The 22,694-nt window shown below is 48.2% G+C and overlaps 1 protein-coding gene across 1 annotated transcript in view; it reads left to right on the top strand.

Annotated features, from left to right (window-relative positions):
- Positions 1-22,694, top strand: part of VPS26C (VPS26 endosomal protein sorting factor C) — a 34,394-nt gene that overhangs the window by 9,498 nt on the left and 2,202 nt on the right. The window contains exons 2-7 of the mRNA XM_061424790.1: positions 9,869-10,012; positions 11,107-11,256; positions 16,794-16,874; positions 18,965-19,039; positions 20,454-20,604; positions 20,799-20,951. Coding sequence (XP_061280774.1) covers positions 9,869-10,012; positions 11,107-11,256; positions 16,794-16,874; positions 18,965-19,039; positions 20,454-20,604; positions 20,799-20,951 — 754 coding nt within the window. The remainder of the gene's footprint in view (positions 1-9,868; positions 10,013-11,106; positions 11,257-16,793; positions 16,875-18,964; positions 19,040-20,453; positions 20,605-20,798; positions 20,952-22,694) is intronic.

Genomic DNA, 22,694 nt, shown 5'->3' with positions numbered 1-22,694 from the left:
ACGACATTTGCCAAAACCTGGCCTGCCTTTTGTTTCATAAGAAGAGATCGTTTAAGACTGTTAACTCTAAAACGCAAACATCCCCTTTCAGAAAGGAGTAGGAATCCCATCAGTGGAAAAGTAAGTGGTGCATGGACAGAAATTCCCTCCTTCGATAATAATCGGGGGTGGGGAGGGGAACAACCTTCTTGAAAAAAAAAATGCTTCGTATATTTCAAAAGAATTTGTTTTTTACATTAAAAGAATTGTTTTAACTTGCTGAGAACAAGTAACAGGGACTGTCAGATGGGAAGGCGTGTTCTCCGCCCCCTTCACTGCTCCGCGCAGTTCCCGGGACTGATGCTCCACGCTCTCAGCCTCCTCCACGGGATGGACGGTGGTCCCCGGAGCTGCAGGGCCCGCCCTTGGCGGGGTGGGGGCGGCCCGTCCTCTCTTGGGCACCGGGCACCCATCCTGCCCTCAACAGCCCTTGGGCCGTGGCGCACCCTCCGCGCTGGTCCTGGAGTCTGCCTGCCGAGTGGGTTTGGATGATGCACAGTCCTCACTCATGCGTGCGTTTCCCTCCAACTGGGGTTCAGTTTGGTGGCTGTTGTTCATTCCGTAAGTGAGCGCTGACTACTCGGAGCGTTCCCCTTTGGCCAGCTGCCTGTATTCCACAGTCATTACTTTGCCCTGTAATCAGGCCATCTCAGACGCCTCTGTGGTCAGAGTTCTCCTGAACCTCTTGGGTTGTATAGTCTGGAGTCTTTATATTCACTTAGGCGAGTAGTTCCAAATGAGGTGTCAAAGCTGTAAAGTTTCTCTGAGTTTTTATGTTATTGACATCTGAAAGCCGGTCATCCCTATTAACTCGTAATTTTGGGAGTATGTGGTATGTGACCCCTGAAACCACAGTGCACGCCATGATTCGATTTTAATATTCCTGTGCTTAGGACCTCGTATTTACTTACCCTTAACTGAGTTTTCCTTTTTTTAACTGGTATTGGCAATCTCATTTTGCCCCTTTCTTCTAAACTTTTATTCAGGGACTCAGGTTTCTTTTCCAGATTCTCAAGAAAATTTCACAGCTAGAAATTTCAGAGATGGCGTCATCAGACAATAGCTGTGATTTTTGTCATCCTGTTTTCCTAAGTACTGAGACCTGTATTTACACCCTACTGAACTAAGAAAAAGCCTGCTTTTTTCCCCACCCTTATTACAACAGCATCAGAATGCAGTACTCAAATATAAGACCCTTGAAAAAAGCAGAGACATTACTTTGTCAACAAAGGTCCATCTAGTCGAGGCCATGGTTTTTCTAGTAGTCATGTATGAATGTTAGAGTTGGACTGTGAAGAAAGCTGAGCGCCGAAGAATTGATGCTTTTGAACTGTAGTGTTGGAGAAGACTCTTGAGAGTTCCTTGGACTGCAAGGATATCCAACCAGTCCATCCTAAAGGAAATCAGTCCTGGGTGTTCACTGGAAGGACTGATGCTGAAGCTGAAAACCCAGTACTTTGGCCACCTGATGTGAAGAGCTGACTCATTTGAAAAGACCCTGATGCTGAGAAAGATTGAAGGTGGGAGGAGGAGGGGACAACAGAGGATGAGATAGTTGGATGGCATCACCGACTCAATGGACATGAGTTTGAGCAAAGTCCGGGAGTTGGTGATGGACAGGGAGTCCTGGTGTGCTGTGATTCATGGGGTGGCAAAGAGTTGGACACGCTGAGCGACTGAACTGAACTGAGAACAGGCTTTGCCTTATTTGTTTTTGGCTGTGCTGGGCGTGTGTGGCTGTGCGTGGGCTTTCTCTAGTTGGAGCGAGGGGGACTACGCTTCACTGAGGTGCACAGGTTTCTCATTGCGGTGGCTTCTCTTGTTGCCCAGCGCCGGCTCTAGGGTGCGGGCTTCAGGTAGCTGTGGCCCTCAGGCTTAGTTTCTCTGCTGCATATCTGGGGTCTTCCTCAACCAGAGATTGAACCCATTTCTGTGAGTTGCAAAAGGAATGTCTGTGCTCTCCTCTGTCCATCAAGGTCCTCTTCTATGGGGCAACTAAAGCCTCTTGATGTCTAGTGATTTCTGTCAAGGTATTTTAGGCATAGACAAGTAAATACATATAAAGGTTCTTTTTCTACCCCCTTTTCACAGTGGTGCAATATGAAAGTGAAAGTTTCTCAGTCATGTCCGACTCCTTGTGACCGCATGGACTCATGGAATTCTCCAGGCCAGAATACTGGATTAGGTAGCATTTCCTTATTCCAGGGGATCTTCCCAACCCAGGGATCGAACCCAGGTCTCCCACATTACAGGTGGATTCTTTACCAGCTTAGCCACAATTCAGTTGCTCAGTCGTGTCCAACTCTTTGCAACCCCATGGACTGAAGCACACCAGGCCTCCCTGTCCATCACCAACTCCCAGAACTTGCTCAAACTTGTGTCCATCGAGTTGGTGATGCCATCCAACCATCTCATCCTCTGTCGTCCCCTTCTCCTCCTGCCTTCAATCTTTCTCAGCATCAGGGTCTTTTCCAGTGAGTCAGCTCTTTGCATCAGGTGGCCAAAGTATTGGAGCTTCAGTATTGGAGCTGGCCAAAGTATTGACGCTTCAGCATCAGTCCTTCCAATGAATATTCAGGACTGATCTACTTTAGGATGGACTGGTTGGATCTCCTTGCAGTCCAAGGGACTCTCAAGAGTCTTCTCCAACACCACAGTTCAAAAGCATCAGTTCTTCGGTGCTCAGCTTTCTTCACAGTCCAACTCGCACATCCATACATGACTATTGGAAAAACCATAGCTTTGACTAGACAGACCTTTGTTGGCACATCCATACATCACCACTGGAAAAACCATAGCTTTGACTAGACGGACCTTTGTCAGCAAAGTAATGTCTCTGCTTTTTAATATACTGTCTAGGTTGGTCATAGCTTTTCTTCCAAGGAGCAAGTGTCTTCATTTCATGGCTGCGGTCACCATCTGCAGTGATTTTGGAGAAAAGGAAGCCCAAAAACCATGACCCATGACCTTTCTCTTAAAGACACAGGTTGTCTGGCAGGCAGAAAGTGCCTTTCTGGAAGTGGTGGTGGTGGTGGTGGTGGTTTAGTCGCTCAGTCATGTCTGACTCCTTGTGACCCCACAGACTGTAGCGCACCAGGCTCCTCTGTCCATGGGATTCTCCAGGCAAGAATACTGGAGTGGGTTGCCATTTCCTTCTCCAGGAGATCTTCCCAACCCAGAAATCGAACCCGTTGTGCAATATGTAACCTTCAAAAAAAAGAACATACAAGTACTAATGTGAATGATCTCCCGAGATATCATTAAAGGGAAAAAAAAAACCCACAACCCACTGTTTTCCTGTTGTTAGAATTTAGGTTGTTTACATTCTTTTTATTACAGTGTTTCAGTGAATAACTACTATTCAGTCATTTCAGTGTGCAAATATATCTGAAGAAAGCTCCTGAAAGTGGAATTGCTGCGCCCGGTGTTGATACAATGTTTCCGGTATTGCCTAGTGGCTGGTCTAGCGGATTCTCAGCTCCTCCCTCCCTGGTGTACCCTTCCCCACTGCAATATGGCCACATTTTTTATCTTTGCTAATCTGATACGGGGAAATGGTGCTTAGGATAGCTTTGATGATCTTTTCTCACAATGTTACTTTTGAAATTGAGCATTTTTTCATGGGCTTACAAGCAATTAGCGTTTCTTATGAACTGTATTCATAATATTTAGAATGGAATACTTTTCTGGGAGGTTACGCAGCAATGGCACCCCACTCCAGTACTCTTTCCTGGAGAGTCCCATGGACGGAGGAGCCTGGTAGGCTGCAGTCCATGGGGTCGCTAGGAGTCGGACACGACTGAGCGACTTCACTTTCACTTTTCACTTTCATGCATTGGAGAAGGAAATGGCAACCCACTCCAGTGTTCTTGCCTGGAGAATCCCAGGGACGGGGGATCCTGGTGGGCTGCCGTCTATGGGGTCGCACAGAGTCGGACACGACTGAAGTGACTTAGCAGCCTATGATGTTGTGTATTTGTTTTGGCTGTGCTGGGTCTTCTTGCCGCATGGGCTGCCCTCTGGGTGCGGTGCGTGGGCTTCTCAATGCAGTGGCTTCTCCGGTGGGGCGTGGCCTCTAGGGCGCTCCTGGTTCAGTGGTTGCAGCGTGTGAACTCCGTCGTATCGGCCCCTGGGCTCCAGAGCGCATGCGCAATAGTTGGGGAGCTTGGGCTTCGTTCCTTTGCAGGGTGTGGGATCTTCCCAGACCAGGAATCGAACCCGTGTCTCCTGCATTGGCTGGCGGTTTCTTTCTTTGCCACTGAGCTACCAGGGAAGCCCAAGGTGGTTTGTTTTTTTATTTCTTAAAATATTAGAGAAATTAGCTTTTTGCCTATTATGTTGCATTATTTCCGTAGTTTATCATCTATATAAGCAGTGTTGCTCATAATCACTTTTATGTAATAAACTATTTTTCGTTTGGCAGTCATATTTATTATTCAGAGTTTTGAATCATTCTTAGAAAGGCGTGTCCCACTTTGAGGTGATAAAAATCATTCTCTGGTTTCTTCTAAAGTTTTGGTTATTCAGGTGTTTGTATTTAGAACTTCTTGTGTACAAAGGTTTTCAGTAAGAATCCCACTTAATTTTTTTCTTTTTTTTGCCAGTTTTCTGGCCGCTTTTTATCCCAGATCTCTGACTAGTTTTCCAGTATTATTTAGTGAATAAATATTTCTGGATTTAAAGTGCTTCATCATCTGTTAAATTCCTCTATAATCTGGGTCTATTTCTGGGGTTTCCCTCTTGTCCTATTGATCTTTCAGCCCACATATGCCCTGCCCCACACTTTGTAAGTTATTGTGGTGTTACAGTATCTCACCGGGCTAGTCCCCCTCTTTGCTCCTCATTTTAGAACCTATTTATTATTCAGGTGAATTTAAAAATCAGCTTTCTAATCTATCTTACCATACCATACCATGCCCTTCTAAAAAAAGAAAAGAAAAATTCGGATGTTGTCTTCTTTGGATTATGTTACCTTTATAGATTGAAAGTAGACACATTAAGAGTGATAAAACTTCAAAAACAGGATATGACTTTCCATGTATTTCTTTTGTGCTCTTCAACTATATTTGAAGTTTTCCTCTTATCAGGGTTTTATTCATTTCCTGTTAAATTGATTTATATATTTTAACTTTTGTTGCCTTTAAAAAGATGATTTTATTATGTATTTGTTTTGGCCACACTGAAGGCTCTTTGTTCCTTCCGGCTTCTCTCTAGTTGCAGTGAGCAGGGGGCTACTCTGTAGTTGCGGTGTGAGGGCTTGTCATTGAGGTGATGTCCCCTGTTGCAGAGTACAGGCTCTAGAGCAGCGGGCTTGAGTCATTGTGGCTCAAGGACTCAGTAGTTGCAACTCCCAGGCCCTAGAGCACAGGTTTAATAGTTGTGGCACACAGGCTTGGCTGCTCTGAGCATGTGGGATCTTCCCGGACCAGGAGCTGAGCCCATGAACTGTGGTGTTGGAGAAGACTCTTGAGAGTCCCTTGCACTGCAAGGAGATCCAACCAGTCCATCCTAAAGGAGATCAGTCCTAGGTTCATTGGAAGGACTGATGCTGAAGCTGAAACTCCAATACTTTGGCCACCTGATGCAAACAACCGACTCATTGGAAAAGACCTTGATGCTGGGAAAGATTGAGGGCAGGAGAAGGGGATGACAGAGGATGAGATGGTTGGATGGCATCACCGACTCAATGGACATGGGTTTGGGTAAACTCTGGGAGTTGGTGATGGACAGGGAGGCCTGGTGTGCTGCAGTTCATGGGGTCGCCAAGATTCGGACACGACTAAGTGACTGAACTGAACTGAACTGATTGAAAGGCAGATTCTTTACCACTGAGCCACCAGGGAAGCCTTTTTTTTTTTTGCTTTTGAAAAAACTTTTTTTTCCAACATGTTTTCTCACTGATTGTTGTTGTGGACGTGTTGCCTTCTTGACTTTTGTATATTAATTTTCTACCCCACTATCTTCCTTCCTGAAATTCTCTTCATGTTGATCAATTCAATTCAGTTGCTCAGTCGTGTCTGTCTCTTTGTGACCCTGTGGACTGCAGCACTCCAGGCCTCCCTGTCCATCACCAACTTCCAGAGTTTACTCAAACTCATGTCCATTGAGTCGGTGATAACATCTAACCATCTCATCCTCTGTCGTCCCCTTCTTCTCCTGCCTTCAATCTTACTCAGCATCAGGGTTTTTTCCAATGAATCAGTTCTTCACATCAGGTGGCCAAAGTATTGGAGTTTCAGCTTCATCATCAGTCCTTCCAATGAATATTCAGGACTGATTTCCTAGTTGGAACTGGTTGGATCTCCTTGCAGTGCAAGGGACTCTCAAGAGTCTTCTCCAACACCACAGTTCAAAAGCATCAAGTCTTCAGCGCTCAGCTTTCTTTATAGTCCAGCTCTCACATCCATACATGACTACTGGAAAAACCATAGCTTTGACTAAGACAGACCTTTGTTGGAAAAGTAATGTCTCTGCTTTTTAATATACTGTGTAGGTTGGTCATAACTTTTCTTCCAAGGAGCAAGCGTCTTTTAATTTCACGGCTGCAGTCACCATCTGCAGTGATTTTGGAGCCCCCAAAATAAAGTCTGTCACTGTTTCCATTGTTTCCCGATCCATTTGCCATGAAGTGATGGGACCGGATAGCCATGATCTTAGTTTTCTGAATTTTGAGTTTTAAGCCAACTTTCTCACTCTCCTCTTTCACTTTCATCAGGAGGCTTTTTAGTTCCTCTTCACTTTCTGCCATAAGGGTGGTGTCATCTGCATATCTGAGGTTATTGATATTTCTCCCAGCAATCTTGATTCCAGCTTGTGCTTCATCCAGCCCAGCGTTTCTCATGATGTATTCTGCATAGAAGTTAAATAAGCAGGGTGACAAGATACAGCTTTGACGTACTCCTTTCCCAATTTGGAACCAGTCTGTTGTTCCATGTCCAGTTCAAACTGTTGCTTCTTAACCTGCGTACAGATTTCTCAGGAGGCAGGTCAGGTGTGTATAGATTTTGTCTTACTTTGGTGTCGTTGTATTTGCTTAACTTTTTTAAAAAGAAATTCTTTTTCTGTGTTTTGGAGTAGTTTAATATTGGTGTTTTCTGCACTTAAACATTTGGGAATGATCTATGAAGCTCTCTAGGCCTGGTGCTTTGTGGGTGTGGGGGACTCGTGTGTAACTTTTTCTAATTTTTCTAACTTGTTTGTTTAGCTTTCCCATCTCCTTTGGAGTTAGTTTGGATAAATTACATTTCCCTAGAAAAATGAATCACTTTGTTGACTTTTCACATTCACTTCTGTGCGGTTGAACAATGTGTTCTTTTATTATTATTTGATTACTGCTGTGTCTTTGCTATTTGTTATTTCTTGATTAGTTATTTGCTTTGCTATTTTTTCCCCTGAATAAAGACCTATAAGACCTATTTGCCTCATTTACAGGCTAATTTGTTCAGTTTTTGTGACTGTACCATGGGCTTCCCTGGTGACTCAGACAGTAAAGAATCCACCTGCAGTGCATGAGACCTAGGTTCAATCCCTGGGTCAGGAAGATGCCCTAGAGAAGGGCATGGCTACCCTCTCCAGTATTCTTGCCTGGAGAATCCCTTGGATGGAGGGGTCTGGGGGGCTACAGTCTTATGAGGTCGCAAAGAGTCCGACACGACTAAGCAACTAACATACACACATTTTCTTAATTTCTCTCTACTTAATTTCTTAATATTCTCTCTACTGTCATTTCTTAGTTCAAATTAAAGAATGACAAGAGAGTGATAAAATTTTTACTCTGATAATTTCCCAGGTACTTCACCGCTTTTTCCTTCTTCTGCCATAGGGATTAAGGAAGGAAACAGTTCTATTGATATTGTGCTTATACTGTGGCATTCAGTAGTCAGCTCAGATTCTGTTCCCATGAGATTAGCTGAAAATGTTTCAATTAAATAGAAGCGGAACCAAGTGCCAATGTGTTGTTTAATTGATAAAGTGTGTGAAATTATTTTGTCCGATTTCAATTCTGGGACACTATATATTTTTAAAAATATACTAGTGGATTTAACTGATGAAAACTTAGGTTTTTATTTCATTCTATTGTACAGAAGTTAATAGAACTAATTTTAATTAAAAATTTAAAAGTTAAATTAATATTTCAGAAGAATTTTCATGCAAATTTGCTTATGAGCTTCTTAACGTGAAGAACAAAATGCGTTCTACCTCTTGAATTCTGCTTAAAATGGAGCTGATACTGTTTTAATTTAGACTTCAGGGCTTTGGGGTGGGGAGCAGTAAACAAAACCAAAATACTTAGAATATTTAAGAGACATAGAGGGCTTCCCTTAGTGGCTCATCTGGTAAAGAATCCGCCTGCAATGTGGGAGACCTAGGTTCAGTCGCTGGGTTGGGAAGATCCCCTGGAGAAGGGAACAGCTACCCACTCAAGTATTCTGGCCTGGAGAATTCTATGGACTGTATAGCCCATGAGGTTGCAAAGAGTTAGACATGACTGAGCAACTTTGACTTCACTTCACTTCAAGATACATAGAATATCCCCCACTCCCCTGATTTCACAGATTGTGAAAACTCGGTGAATGTTTTTCTACCCAGTGACTACAGGAAACGAAAGATAAACAGATTTAAATGCCAGTAGAACAGGTATTTTTTTTAATACTTTGATCTGTGGGGCCATTTTTAACTTTTGCATTTTTTTTCTTTTTCTGCCATCATATCACCACGTGACAGCAATCACGCACCGAATCTGAAGGTCATTTCAGAAAGGTGTCGTTTTGTATTTGCTGTGGATTCTCTTCGGTTCAGTTCAGTTCAGTTGCTCAGTCGTGTCCGACTCTTGGCGACCCCATGGACTACAGCACGCCAGGCCTCCCTGTCCATCACCAACTCCCGGAGTCTACCCAGACTCACGTCCATTGAGTTCGTGAATCCATCCAACCATGTCATCCTCTGTCGTCCCCTTCTCCTCCCGCCTTCAATCTTTCCCAGCATCAGGGTCTTTTCCAATAAGTCAGTTCTTCCTATCAGGCGGCCAAAGTATTGGAGCTTCAGCTTCAGCATCAGTCCTTCCAATGAATATTCAGGACTGATTTCCTTTGGATGGACTGGTTGGATCTCCTTGCAGTCCAAGAGACTCTCAAGAGTCTTCTCCAGCACCACAGTCCTTAGCTCCCTGCTGCACACAAACCCCCATCGCAGGTGGAGACTGTCAGGTCTGAGGTGACAGGCAGGCGTGAGGTTAATGTCTGTGTTCTCCGACCTCAGTGCCTTCGGAGAAGTGAATGATGGTCTGGTGCGGGTCCTTGTGCGGGACCGTCCACCAGCTCGTGAAGCAGGATAGTGGGGCGGGGTGGGGGGCGGAGGGTGCTGAAGGGTGGCCCCTAGGCTCGCTGGGCCGGGGACAGCCCGCTGAGCTGCTCGTGCCTTTGCAGGTGTGTCCTCATCTTAGCGTCACTGAGGAAGAAGGTAAAGAAGAGGGTCTTCCCTGTGTCATCCTTCTGAGGGGGTCGTCATACACGCTCCTGTGCCTGGCGGCTCTGAATCTGCCATTCCCCCAGGCCCTGCTCTTTGCCCTTTTGAAACCGGACCTGTGTTGGGATTGTCCAGTGGGAATCAAGCTGTGTCCGGAAGGTGGTGGGGGGATAAGATTCTTCCCCCTCGGACCCCCAGGGCCGGGCCTTCCCCACAGTGCCGTCCGGGTATCTGTCTGTGACAAGTGTCCACTGAGCGTCTTCATCTTGGACCACGTTGATGGTTCCAGAGGCCGACTTTGCTAGTGAACCAGGCGGATGAAAGAGCCATGCTAACGTGTCGGGTGGCTCTCTCCCCTCCCTAGGAAATGCTGTCCGGGGTGGTGGTCATATCTGGGAAGGACTCAGTCCAGCACCAGGGCCTCTCCCTGACGGTGGAAGGAACCGTGAACCTGCAGCTCAGTGCCAAGAGCGTGGGGGTGTTCGAAGCCTTCTATAATTCCGTTAAGGTAAGAATGCCTGACTTGCACGTTTTTAGTTCCTTTTCCAAATGTTTGGGGTTGGTTTGCACGTGCTGCCTCAGCTTCATTGTTGTTATTTTGCTGGGAACGGTGGCAGGCGTGCTTTTACGACTCAGTAATCAAACTGAAAAAAACACATGCAGATATTTTGATTCTGAATATATGCTGTTACCGAAAGTCTGCTTGTGTTTATTCTCATCAGACAGGGTTAGGGGGACTTGAGGGGGATACCTTCAGCCCTTACAGAGCCCAGTGTGCTCTGGGAAACTGTGCCTGGGCCTTCTCACCTCTGACCTTCCTAAAGCAAAACTGTTATTATAACTGTTATTTTAGTCCAGCTGCACCCAGGTAAGAATGCCGGTGGAACCCTTCTTTCCTGTTGCTTGAGGGTCTGTGTTCTAGGATGTAAACTTTCTGCTGTACGTAGTTTCCTTTTCCTGAAGGGCAGATTTAACTCTTTTAAGTTCCGAGGAGGAGGAGTTAAGGGGAAAGAAGGGTTCACAAAGAGCATGCAGATTTCAGGGCCTGTCCACGTGTCCCCACAGCTTTCTTTTCTTTTCCTCCATCAGCACTTGAGAGACTCGCTTCCAGAGTTGTGGGTTTTCTCAGTGTGGTTGTAAACCAAGGCTTGGAGTACCTTCCCTCAGGAAGGTGTAGTGCCTGCCGTTGAGGCACGTGTGCGAACAGTCTGCTCCCAGGGCCCAGACTGCCCGGGTGCCCGGAGCTGGGGCCGGGGGGTTGGGGTGGGGAGGAGGGGGTCTGCTCCTCCCTAGGTTCCTTGCAAGTCTGCTTCACGCTGAAGGTGGGGGTACACGTCAGAAGGGTTGTTAGGGGACGGTCAAGCTGAGATACTTGGGGATAAGAGAGAGAAATGTATCAGTGCATTTCCTACTTGCACCCAACACTGCAGCGTCCAGCCCTAAAAATGAACCCAACTTGGACAGCGCCAGGCTCCCAGAGCAGCAGGATGGTGGGGGTGGGGCGGGGGTGAGGGTGTGGGGTCTCCCAGGAGTTGATTCACTAGCCACAGTCACATAACAAGAAGCGTGGGCTGATGGATCGACTTGTGCGTGTCCTTGCAGCCCATCCAGGTCATCAACAGTACCATCGAAATGGTGAAGCCAGGAAAATTTCCCGGCGGCAAAACAGAAATTCCTTTCGAGTTTCCGCTGCACGTGAAGAGTAACAAAGTTCTGTACGAGACATACCACGGCGTGTTCGTCAACATCCAGGTGCGTGTCCTGACTTCTCTTCTGCACGACAGCTTGCTCGTTGTGTCACTGAAAGTTCTTAAATAAATGGGCCCAAGAAGTTAACGCTGTAGGCGTGGCTGAGCCCCTCCTGCGTTCTGTACTGATTTCTCATCTTGCCCGGCAGAACGTAGTGTGTGTATGTGAATACGACCGTTATCCTTGGGGGAGACCCTGGAGAACCCACACTGTAGCTTCTCTTCAGGAATCCCGTTGTTTCTCTGGGGCTCTGTGCAGGCCACGCTGACGCCGTCGGGGGCGCTTTTATTGTTGGTAATAGATATGCCCTCACGTCTCTCTGGTACCCGCACCAACTTGTCTGTTTTGAACGTATAAATATCTCTTTGTTTCATATCCAAAGGCTAGCGCTCTGACATAGGCCTGTATTCTTTACTGAACAGCCCGTGTAAATGAGTGGGGGGAGGTGGATTTATGACTTCCTGTCCACCTCTGCCGGTTCAGGATGTCTGTCACAGTCCCCATTGTTGTCTCAGGCACAGTTTGGAGTCATGACTCAGAGCGAGAGAAAAAGAGCCTTTCCTTTATTCGGTGGAAAGAAAGGTACTTTTGTGATATCAGCCTTGCAGCCGGTCCCTCGCCGGATGAGACAAAAGCATTTTGTCTCACGTGTGTGCAAGAGGGCTGGCAGTTAGGAAATTTTTTTGATTTATTAAGTTTTAGCTGAAAATTTGGTTCTGGTAGAGATGATTCCCCCACTTAAAAATGCAGCGCTTTAAAAATAAAAATTCTCCAAACACTCGTGAGAGTTTAACGCATGGTTTGTGTGCATGTGGGTTTTATGAATGGCTTGAAAGATTGGTCAAAAAGAAACACATGTAGTGAGATGTAATCTGTTGCAGTAAATATCTTTCTGTACAAAAACTTTTTTAGTCCTTTCTTGTCAGTGTACCTGTTTCAGCAGTAAATACACTGAAGGCTTTGGGCCGCTCATAAGAAGGGACAGTAAACTGTCTGGACTCAAAAGGAGCCACTTGTGTAGACACACAGCTGGTGTAGAGACCCAAGTCCTCTGACCCACTTTCAAGGTGCAGAATATTTTTACCACGAAAGAAAGTGAATGAGAACTGCATTTTTTTTTCTTTTTTTTTTTAGGAAGACTGAAAATCTCTCAGTTCAGTTCAGTTCAGTCACTCAGTTGTGTCCAACTCTTTGCAACCCCATGAACCACAGCACGCCAGGCCTCTCTGTCTATCACCAACTCCTGGAGTCCACCCAAACCCATGTCCATTGAGTCGGTGATGCCATCCAACCATCTCATCCTCTCTCGTCCCCTTCTCCTCCTGCCCTCAATCTTTCCCAGCATCAGGGTCTTTTCAAATGAGTCAGCTGAGGTGGTCAAAGTATCGGAGTTTAAGCTTCAACATCAGGCCTTCCAATGAACACTCGGGACTGATCTCCTTTAGGATGGACTGGTTGGGTCTCCTTGCAGAAAATCTCTCAAACATCGCATTTTCAAAATTATTTTTTTTTCTCTTGCCAGAATCAGCAGCAACCTGGTTTACCCACACGGCTCTTCTTTGATGCTGTCTATTTACTAATAGAAGCATACATTCATTAGAAACAATAGAATAACATCCAATTTTCTGTGGTCATACTTCTTACTTGTCACTTTCTTTTCCTGTGTTTAGCATTCTTGTTAAAAGATTCATTTGTTTAACATAAAGTTGGAAGTCTCACCCTTTTGCACATACTGCCTGGAAGGGCATCAGATGAAAATACAAAATTTGGGGTCCTGTGCAGCTGTGTGTGAGTTGGAAACCAGTTCAAATGCAGAAGGAGAGTTAGCATGTGGTTAATTCTTTAGTAAATAATCACCCTGACCTCAGTTTATTGTGGTCATCAGATTTTACCACTTTGAGGGTTAACCTTAGAATGCTGTAACGTGGAATTCTGCACCTCCCCAAATATCTCATGAATTTCTGAGACCACAGAGATGTCCTCTCAAGCTCACATTTATAAGAGCTGGTCACTTTTTTGCTTATCACCTGGATTCAACATTTATTAGAATTTTGCCACATTTGTTTCATCTGTATTCCGAATCATTTCAAAGTTAGTTACAGAATCTTGACACTTCATCTCAAAATCACCAGAAGACAGGGACATTCTTTCTACGTAACGCCAGTTACCGTTTTCACACCTCTCAGGGGGAACAGAAATTCTCCAGTGTCATCTAACTCCCAGTTCTTAACTCAGATTCGCCACTGCTTCTTTTGAGAAGCATGCGTCTTGAGAGACACCAGGATTGCGACTTCCTGATCTCGTTCTCATTCATCCGTGCACTCATTCAGTCTCTGGCCAGGCCTTCTTCCAGCCTCTTGGTTGGACAGTGGGGCAGGTGCCACCCAGAGGGGCAGCGGCCACTGTGGTCCCGCAGGGCGTGGCCTTCTCAGCGCCAGGACTCATCACACTTTCCGTGAAGATTCCTGGGTGTGTGACTTGGGAGAGAAGGTGTTCTTGTTGAGCCTTAACAACAGTCTTTCTCAAATCATATGGGTGCAGAGACACTTTTCATTTATCATTTGAATTGCCTTGTGGTACCGTAATGTAAAAATAGTAAAAAGGCTGACAACATAAAGGATTTAAAATGTAGCCAGTAGTAGGTTGCCAGCTCACAGGGCCTGGTTTCCTCGTAACTTCTTAGGTGGAGGACTCCATCATATTTGCTCTGATTCTCCTCAGCCACATTTGCATCCACCTCTCATCCTTATTTGTAGACAGAGCATACAGGAAGCTGTCAGTCTTCCCAGCTGTCCTCTGTACAACCACTTTTTCCTTTAAAAGTTGTTTAAATCACAGGGTGGTTTTATTTTTGTTCTCCTCTCGTGGCCCTACTAGCGGGGTTTTATCCTCTTAACACAAAGTACAGCAGTACCAACATGTCTGCTGAAATGGTTTCAGAAGTAAATGATCGAGATGCCTGTCCTCCTTGTTCATGGTGAAAATATCCCTTCTAGGAGTCTGCTTTAAATCTGTTGGGCTGTGTCTTCTTTCCTCATTCCCATCCATGGTGTGTTTACTGTCAAGTCAGAAGAGATCGCATCTTGGGGCTTCCCTGGCAGTCCAGTGGTTAAGGCTCCACACTTCCAGTACAGGGGACTTGGGTTCCATCCCCGGTCAGGGAACGAAGCATGTCACATCCCACATGTCACACAGCATGGCCAAAAAAGAAATCGAGTCTTATACCTCCTCTGGGAGCCCTGCTCATGTCTGACCCTCCTTAACCTCCTGTAGGCCTTGCCATGTAGATCACTCATTAATATTTGGGAAAGATCCAGACAGAGTGAAAAGATCCAGGGCTTTTCAGCAGACAGACCCGGGCTTGAATTACCATATTGCATAAAGATTTGGAGCGTGGGTGTCTGCCGCAGACAGGTGTAAACTCAGATCCCATCTCTGTGACCCAGACGGCCTTCATGACCTCTCCTCCTGGGGGTTGATGAGGTCTCTTTGTGAAGTACTTATTCAGAACACCCAGAACATGCCCGGCACCCAGAACATGCCAAGTAAATAATTGCTGAACGATTAAATAAATGAATTCATGGTGACTATCTGTATATTATGTCAACCGTCCTTACCTTTGAATTGTCAGAATTAATCAAGAAAGTGCTGTAAAAGAATTTAGTGAAAATTGTTCAGTTGTGTCTGACTCTCTGTGAGCCCATGGACTGTAGCCCGCCAGGCTCCTCTGTCCGTGGGATTCTCCAGGCAAGAATACTGGAGTGGGTAGCCATTCCCTTCTCCAGGGGATCTTCCCAACCCAGGGATTGAACCCAGGTTTCCATGCAGTTCCTAAAACACATTGGTGTTTTCCTGTTTTCTCCATCTTTCTGCCCTCTCCCACTCATCACCAGCTGCCTTATATTACCAGTTACTGCTTTCACACTTAAAAAAAAAACCTTTAGTGACTAAAAGTTGGTACCCATTATTCATAGTCTTTCATTTACAAATTATAGAAATCTTGCTCAAACTGGCTTAGCCAAAAAAGGGACATTGGATCCTGGAACTCACAATTCCAGGGGACTGTCGAGGCTGGGAGAGGGGACACCGGTCAGCCCCCAGCTCTGTGTTCTTGGTGGCAGAGAACATTCTCCCGGCTTGGCCACCCCCACAGAAAGGATTCCTCCCCTGGTCTAGCAGCGCTCCTGGCTTTCTGGTTACTTCCAAACCAGGGTGGGCTGGGGGAAGCCAGCCCTCCCAAACCCCTGAGGCTGAAAATGAGGAAGGGCACTCCCATTGGGAAAAGAATCAGGGAGACCAGGCAGGCCCTAACAAAATACTGCCCATAGCGTGTGGGCTGTACAGGAAGGTCAGTTACACAGATACACGCGTGTATGTGTTACATATGTGAACAACAGATGCATATGTAGTGCAGTCCTTGCTGAGCTGGTCTGGCTGGGGGACCAGACTGAAGTCTCGGTAGAAAATATATGTGTGTTTTTGCCCCTGGGAAATCCACGGACAGAGGAGCCTGGTGGGCTACAGCCTGGTGGCAAAAGAGTGGGACACGACTTAGCAACTAACAGTAGCAACGTGTGTGTGTGTGTGTGTGTGTGTGTGTGTGTGTGTATGATTGAGACTATACACACACACATATAAAGGCCCTTGTAGACAACGGTGTTCTTTTTTATTTCTTTTCTAACGTTTCCTCTCCCAGGAGACCCTTAATACATAGTAAGTACCTTCAGTACATAGTTCTCGTTTAACCTGGACAGGTCGGTCATAATAGTCGTAACTTCTTGACTCACTACACATATGGTTCCAGTTCTACAGATTATTTGTAATGTTTTTCCCCAGATGATTAAAACACTAGCTCGCTTTATTAAACGTACACGATTTTTGTTTGTTTGTTTAAGACAGTAATGTGCCGTTGAGTTTTGTTAGCAGTCTCTCACTGCTATGGACAGGATGGGAAGGCACAGGTCGAGTTTCCAGCCTGGCGCCCAGCTCTGTGGCGGGCTCCCCCTCGCGGGGCTCAGGGCCTGTCTCGCAGAAGGTATGGGGCCTCTGCCTCGTTGGCTATGAGTCTCAATGCCCCAGGGTTTGCAGCTCTGCTGCCATTTCTCATCCTTTCTACAAAGTCGCTGCTGTTTCACCCAGAGCCGTGATGTGCCAGCCCTGACTTGTCATCCCACTGGGTCCTCACTAAAGTCGCATCAGTGTCCTCATCTTCTAGAGCAGGAAGCTGAAGCTCAGAGAGGCTGTGTTCCCTGTCTGGGCTCACACAGGGAGGCTGATGCCCAGCTCTGCCTCGCAAGTCTTTCCCCGTGTGACAGGGGGGGCTCCGTGAGACTCTGCACCCCTTCCAGGGGTCCAGCGATAGGATGGCCCTGGGCACAGTCTGAGGTGTCTATTACAGAAATACTTTTCATTTTGAGCATTAACTCCCCCGGTTATGTTACAGATTTCGTATGATGCATTAATGGGATGGAACCTTGTCTGTGTAAGTCTGTGATGAGAGCAGACGCTCTCAAGAACGTCTCCTCTGCCTTTCTCTGCAGTACACCCTGCGCTGTGACATGCGGCGGTCCCTGCTGGCCAAGGACTTGACCAAGACCTGCGAGTTCATCGTCCACTCCACCGTAAGCCGCCCTCGGGGGGCCTGCGCTCGGTAGCAGGACTCTCCTGCGGGGCCTGGGACTGCGCCCACTTAGCAGCAGTGAGTTAGCTGCTAGTGCTCCTTGGGTGCGGCACAGGGGCCTGGGACTCCTGGGTCAGAGACAGGGGAGCATGATTCTCCCGGCCTGGCCAGCAGCAGGGTAGCAGCGTGCATGTCATCCCCTGGGCCAGACCCTCCAGGCGATGCCCCTAGCCCACGGGGTGCTGCGCCTGAGGGGTCTGTGCCTCACCTGAGGAGCCCCAGGCCAGGGGGCCCACCTTCATCTCAGCAGACGGTGCGCAAGCCTGCCCTTGGTCCTGGAGGGAGGCATCGTCTCGTCCTTCATGGCTGCTTCCGTAAACGGCTGGCAGAAACGTGCCCGGCTGTGGGGTAGGAAGGCCAGGGCCCTGCGTTCTCAGCCCACGAGGCAGGAACACACCGGGGTGCTGGGGAAGGGGGCAGGGAGAGCCTTTTCTGACACCTTCTGCCGGGACTCTGCACTGACAGAGTGTCCTTAAGCAGTCCTTTCACGTGCCAACCGAGGGGGCTAGGTCCCCTCCCCCCAGGGGACCTGTCGGGGCTGGTACTCGTGCCCACGGCCCTGGAGTCCCTGTATCTCAGTTCTCTCCAGGCCTTTGGGGCAGGGCCTCTTAACCCTATTATGAAATGTCCACGGATGCCTTAGTGATGACTGAAGATGTAAGAGCCCTTCCGCATAAGATCGGTGAAATCACTGATGCCCTTGCATCAATTTTGTGACTTTTTTAGGATTTTCAATTATGTGTAGTTTCCCTCTATAAAATTTCAGTAGATGTTTCTTTCAGTGCTACAGTTTTTAAAAAAATATGAAAATATTTCTCATTTTTGGAAGTCACTTCATTTAGAAACAGATGTTTTCCTTCTGTCCAATCAAGGGTTTTCAAATGGAAGCTAAAAAAATTTTCTTCTTCATGTAGATTACTCCCTTAAAAAAAAAAATCACATGCCATTTCATGTCTTATATAAAAAGAGCCTCCACCTGTGTGAAGAATAAGCCCAAATTCAGCCCCCTGCCTAGGGCTGGGCGCCTGGTGACCACTCAGGCTGGCGGTGGCAGAGCCACCGGGGGCTTCCTCCCTGCTCCTGGAGGTCACCCACAGTTAGCCCCCAGGGGTCACGGTCTCTGTGAATAATTTCACTAGAAGCCAAACTACGCCATGACCCACAGTTGACAAGTTAAATATTCCTTTATGTGCTGTGAGGAAAAATATATTCACGAAAGAATATGTTCGTGAACCTATTGGTAAAAACAGTAGCTTCAAGAAGACTATTTCCGAGAGTAAGCTTTTGGTGAGTAAAGTTGGCAGGCTGGTCAGGGGCCTTTCTCCTCCACAGCTCCCACGCCATCGGGGCCTCAGTGGCCTTTGGGCCCCAACCTGTGAGTAAAAGGCACCAGGCAGGCCCCCAGGAAGCTTGGCTGTGTTGATGGATTCTGTGCCTGTGTGATGAAGGTGGTCATTGTTAACAAATCTCCATAACGCTGATAATTAATCTGTTACGCTACAGTGTGATTCTTCATGGTAGAAGGTTAGTTGTACAGCTGAGTGGCTAACAGCACCAGCTATGGAACCAGGGTGCCTGGGTTTGACTGTCCGTTCTGCTCTGGACTTGAGCGACCAGGTGAGCCGTCTGGGCCTCACTGACCTCACCTGCGCAGTGGGTCCGCGGCAGCAACGGCACTGCACAGGGCCCGTCACAGAGACACTTCGGTGTACAATCTTATTCTCAGAGACGGCTTCAAATAAACGTCTCCCAGTAATCCCGCTCTGCTTTTAAATTCTGGACCTGCGAGGGACCTTCGAGACAAAGAAGCCTGGCCCCCCATTTTCCAGATGCGGAAACTTGAGTCAGGGGGATGAAGACATTGGACAGACACAGCCTTGTTTCCTGGCAGAACTGTTTTAGAACCCAGGCACCCTGCCTCTTGGCACCAAGGTCTCCCGTTCTTGTGCTGCCTTGCATTTCCTGAAACGAGGAAAAACAAGTTGGAGCTGTGGGACTCTCTCCTGATTTCGGTTCTTCCCCCTGTTTTAGCCTCAGAAGGGGAAATGGACTCCGAGCCCCGTGGACTTCACGATCACACCTGACACCTTGCAGAACGTCAAAGAGGTAACGTGCTCCGTAGTCGCGGCACCAGGGCGACTTTCCTTCCTTCCATCCTTCTCTCTCTCGGCTGTGCTGGGATTTCATTGCTCTGTGCGGGCTTTCTCTGGTTGCGTCCCACTGCCCCCAGCGTTGCAGCGCCCAGGCTTCTCACTGCAGGGGCTTCTTGGGGAGCGCAGCCTGGTAGGCTTCCTAGTTGCAGCACGCGGGCTCTGTAGTTGTGAGGTACCGGCTGGGTTTCAAAGACTCGGTGTGAAAAAAGAATTTAAAGCATCGTGTATGATTGTAATATACTGATTGTATGTGGAAGAGACAGTATTTTCAATATACTGAAGAATTTCACCTGTTTCCTCTTACTTTTTTTAATGTGGCTAGTAGAAAATTTTAAATTACACGTTCACTTCTTCACATTTGTGGCTTACCTCATGTTTCTATTGGACAGTGTGTTCTAAACTCTGAATTGACTTCAGGGTAACTGGGACCCCGCCGTAGGAAGGAGTGCTAGGCAGTGTCTCTAGCTCCTCAGACCCGTTCTTCCCACCACACCGTCACTCCCCCACGACCATATTCCTCTGTCTCTAGCTCCTCAGACCCGTTCTCCCCACCACAGCGTCACTCCCCCACGACCGTATTCCTCTGTCCAGAGAGAAAAGGCCCATAGGTGTTTAGTCCAGCATGGAAGAAGAGTTGTTCTCTTCACAAATAAAGTTAATCTCTTCTTGGTTTTTCAAAACTGCATAATTGGGAACATTTTTAAATTGATTTTCTTTTTTTCTTGGTGACAGATTGTCCTTAAACACTCTTGTCAGCTTCCTCAGACATTTTTTAAAATGTTACTTATTTATGGCTGCGCTGGATCTTCACTGCTTTGCGAGGGCTTTCTCAAGCTACAGCAAGCAGGGGCCGCTCTTGCAGTGCGCAAGCTCCTCCTCGCAGTGACTTCTCTGGTTGCCGAGCGCGGGCTCTACGGCGCGGGCCCAATAGTCCTGGCACCCTGGCTTAGTTGCTCCACGGCATGTGGAATCCTTCTGCACCAGGGATCGAGCCCGTGTCCCCTGTGTTGACAGGCGGATTCTTACCCACTGCGCCACCGGGGAAGTCCCTCAGACATTCTCATATCATGGCGCTTGGTCAGATGGAGTTGTGCAGACCTAAGGCAGGCAGGAAGGCTGCTTTGGCGAGAGAGCTGGTCTTTGTCAGGTACCTTAGGTCTGTCGATAAGTTGTTGGATCATTCAGTCTGTTACTCAGACTGTTTTAAGCGCTGTTGTCCAGTTTTGCCAGTTTTGTCAGCCAGGCTCCCAGTGAGTTTTGTGTAAATTACCAGACTCTGTGTTCAGTTCTTCTTTGTACCAGAGAGGCTCGAGTCATTTCTCCCGGCACCTCCCATTCCTGACGTGTCTGGTTTTGTCTCGTTTTAGAGGGCCTTGCTCCCCAAATTTCTCATCAGAGGACATCTCAACTCGACCAACTGTGTGATCACACAGCCACTGACGGGAGAGCTGGTGGTGGAGAGCTCAGAGGCCGCCATCAAAAGCATCGAGCTGCAGCTTGTGCGCGTGGAGACGTGCGGTAAGGCCCCCTGACCCTCCGCTGCCCCCGGCCCACAGCCACGAGCTCGCCTCTCATCTCCAGGGTCCTGCAGGGCCAGCGGGACAGCAGGGGACTCTCCTGTTGATGCACCTTCTCTGAGTCACTGGCTGCTGCCTCAGCCTGAACGGACGTGCGCTGTGTCCTGACCCCACGATGCCCTCTCCCTGCTCCAGGCTGTGCAGAAGGCTACGCCCGCGACGCCACAGAGATTCAGAACATTCAGATCGCCGACGGGGACGTGTGTCGGGGCCTCTCCATCCCCATCTACATGGTCTTCCCCCGGCTATTCACCTGCCCTACGCTAGAGACCACCAACTTCAAAGTGGGTACGTGCGTGCCCTCAGGGTGCCCCTGGGAGGGGGTGGATCTGCTGGTCTGCTGATCTCGGGTGCAGCGCGGAGCACCCAGCCCTTTGGTTGCTGCACAAAAATACGTGCAGAGCAGCTGGGTGGCGCCCAGGGTTGAACTTGCTTCGTCCCCCAGGAGACAGCGTGGGCTGCTCACGTGACAACATGCTCTCTGAAGGACACTAACTTGGCCAGGGACCAGCCAGCCAAGCTCGTGGGGAGGTCGGATCAGCCCTCTGATGGGCTGGTATTTGATGGGGACACAAGACCTGTGACAGCCCAGTGAACAGTCATCTTCCCAAGGGCTGAGGCTCCGGCAGCTGAGGGGGAGTCAGTGGTTTTCTGTGATCGCACGACAGATACTTGGACCACAAGATCTGAGTCGCGTTAAGACGCACTTTTCAATCCTGCTTTTTCTCCCTTCACCTTGTATTGTGGTTGAATCTGCAGATAGAGAACTGCAGTTGTGGTGAAATTGCCAAATAAGGGGCAGCCTGTAAATTCCGTGTGGATGTGTGACTGGGTGGGAGCCTCCCTGACCTTGGTTGTTCGAGGGTCAGCTGCACCTTTGATTTTTAAGTTAAGGAGGAGGAGCTTATCTGTCGATTTTTCAACTTGGTTTTGCTACATAAACTTTTAAGAAACATCCAAAAATTGTTCTTTTCTGCTACACTATGCATTAGGTACCTGTACTGTCTGCACCTTATTTCTGTCAGACGTTACAAAGCGTCCGTGTAGCATTTAATGTAGCGCCCATGATTCCTCCATAGAAATAACGCCCTCAGCCCATCAGCCAAGACACTGGTGGTGCTTTTGTCCTCGTGGCTCATGTTTTGTGTGCCTGGGGGCTTGTGCAGTGACCACCCCTTCAGCTGAGGGGGTCCCGCGGGAAGGAGGTAGCCTGTGATCATTGAGCACCACGGCCTCTCGTTTCCCTGGGGTCACCGTCTCATGGCTGGGAGGTCAGGTTCCGTTCTCAAGGGGGAATAGGGTGAGCCCCGCGTCCTTAGTTAGGCGCACATCTGGGTGTGCCCCTTCACTCCGACGGTGCCCAGCTTGGGGAACTTCCTGGGCACGGCCAGGCCCACAGCTGTCCCCAGCTGAGCCCATGGCCCTCCGCGCTGGGAGGAAGCCAGCACCAGTCCTGCCATGGGCCTTCTGTGCCTGCCGGGCCTCCTCTCTGTCCCCTCCAGGGAGGACAGCAAGGTGGTGGGAAGACTTGGGCAGCCCAGAGGGTGTTGCGGCCTGTGACAGCCATCAGAAAGAGGAAGGGAACACGGCAGCCACTGCGGTACACACTCGTGCCCTGGCCAGTGCCAGGCCAAGGCGACGGCCACACACAGAGACACCGTCCTTGGGACTCCGGCCACAGAGGGGCCCTGGAGGAGCCGGCCCCCAGCCCCTTCCCTTCACACTGGGGAGGGACCTGGGCTTCTCTCTTTTCGGGGGCTCTCTCCTCAGGCACCCCCTTCCCTGTCATCCACGTGCTGACTCTTAGCACCTAGAAAGCGGGAAGAAAGACTACTGTTTGCTGAAGGTAGCAGAGGAATGTTTGAACAGGTGTCATGGACAAATAAACCCGGCTGCAAAGGGATGGCTGGGAGATGGCTTGCCTTCTTTTCCAAGTGCTGTTTCTCGCCTGGCCTGGGGTGCTGCCGGTGGGCTGTGGGCCAGCGTAGGGTCCGCTAGTCCACCCAGTATGGTAGGACAGGTTAAAAAGAA

This window comes from Bos javanicus, chromosome 1, assembly GCF_032452875.1.
Source record: "Bos javanicus breed banteng chromosome 1, ARS-OSU_banteng_1.0, whole genome shotgun sequence".
NCBI lineage: Eukaryota > Metazoa > Chordata > Mammalia > Artiodactyla > Bovidae > Bos > Bos javanicus.
This window is presented reverse-complemented; position numbering and strand designations above follow the sequence as displayed.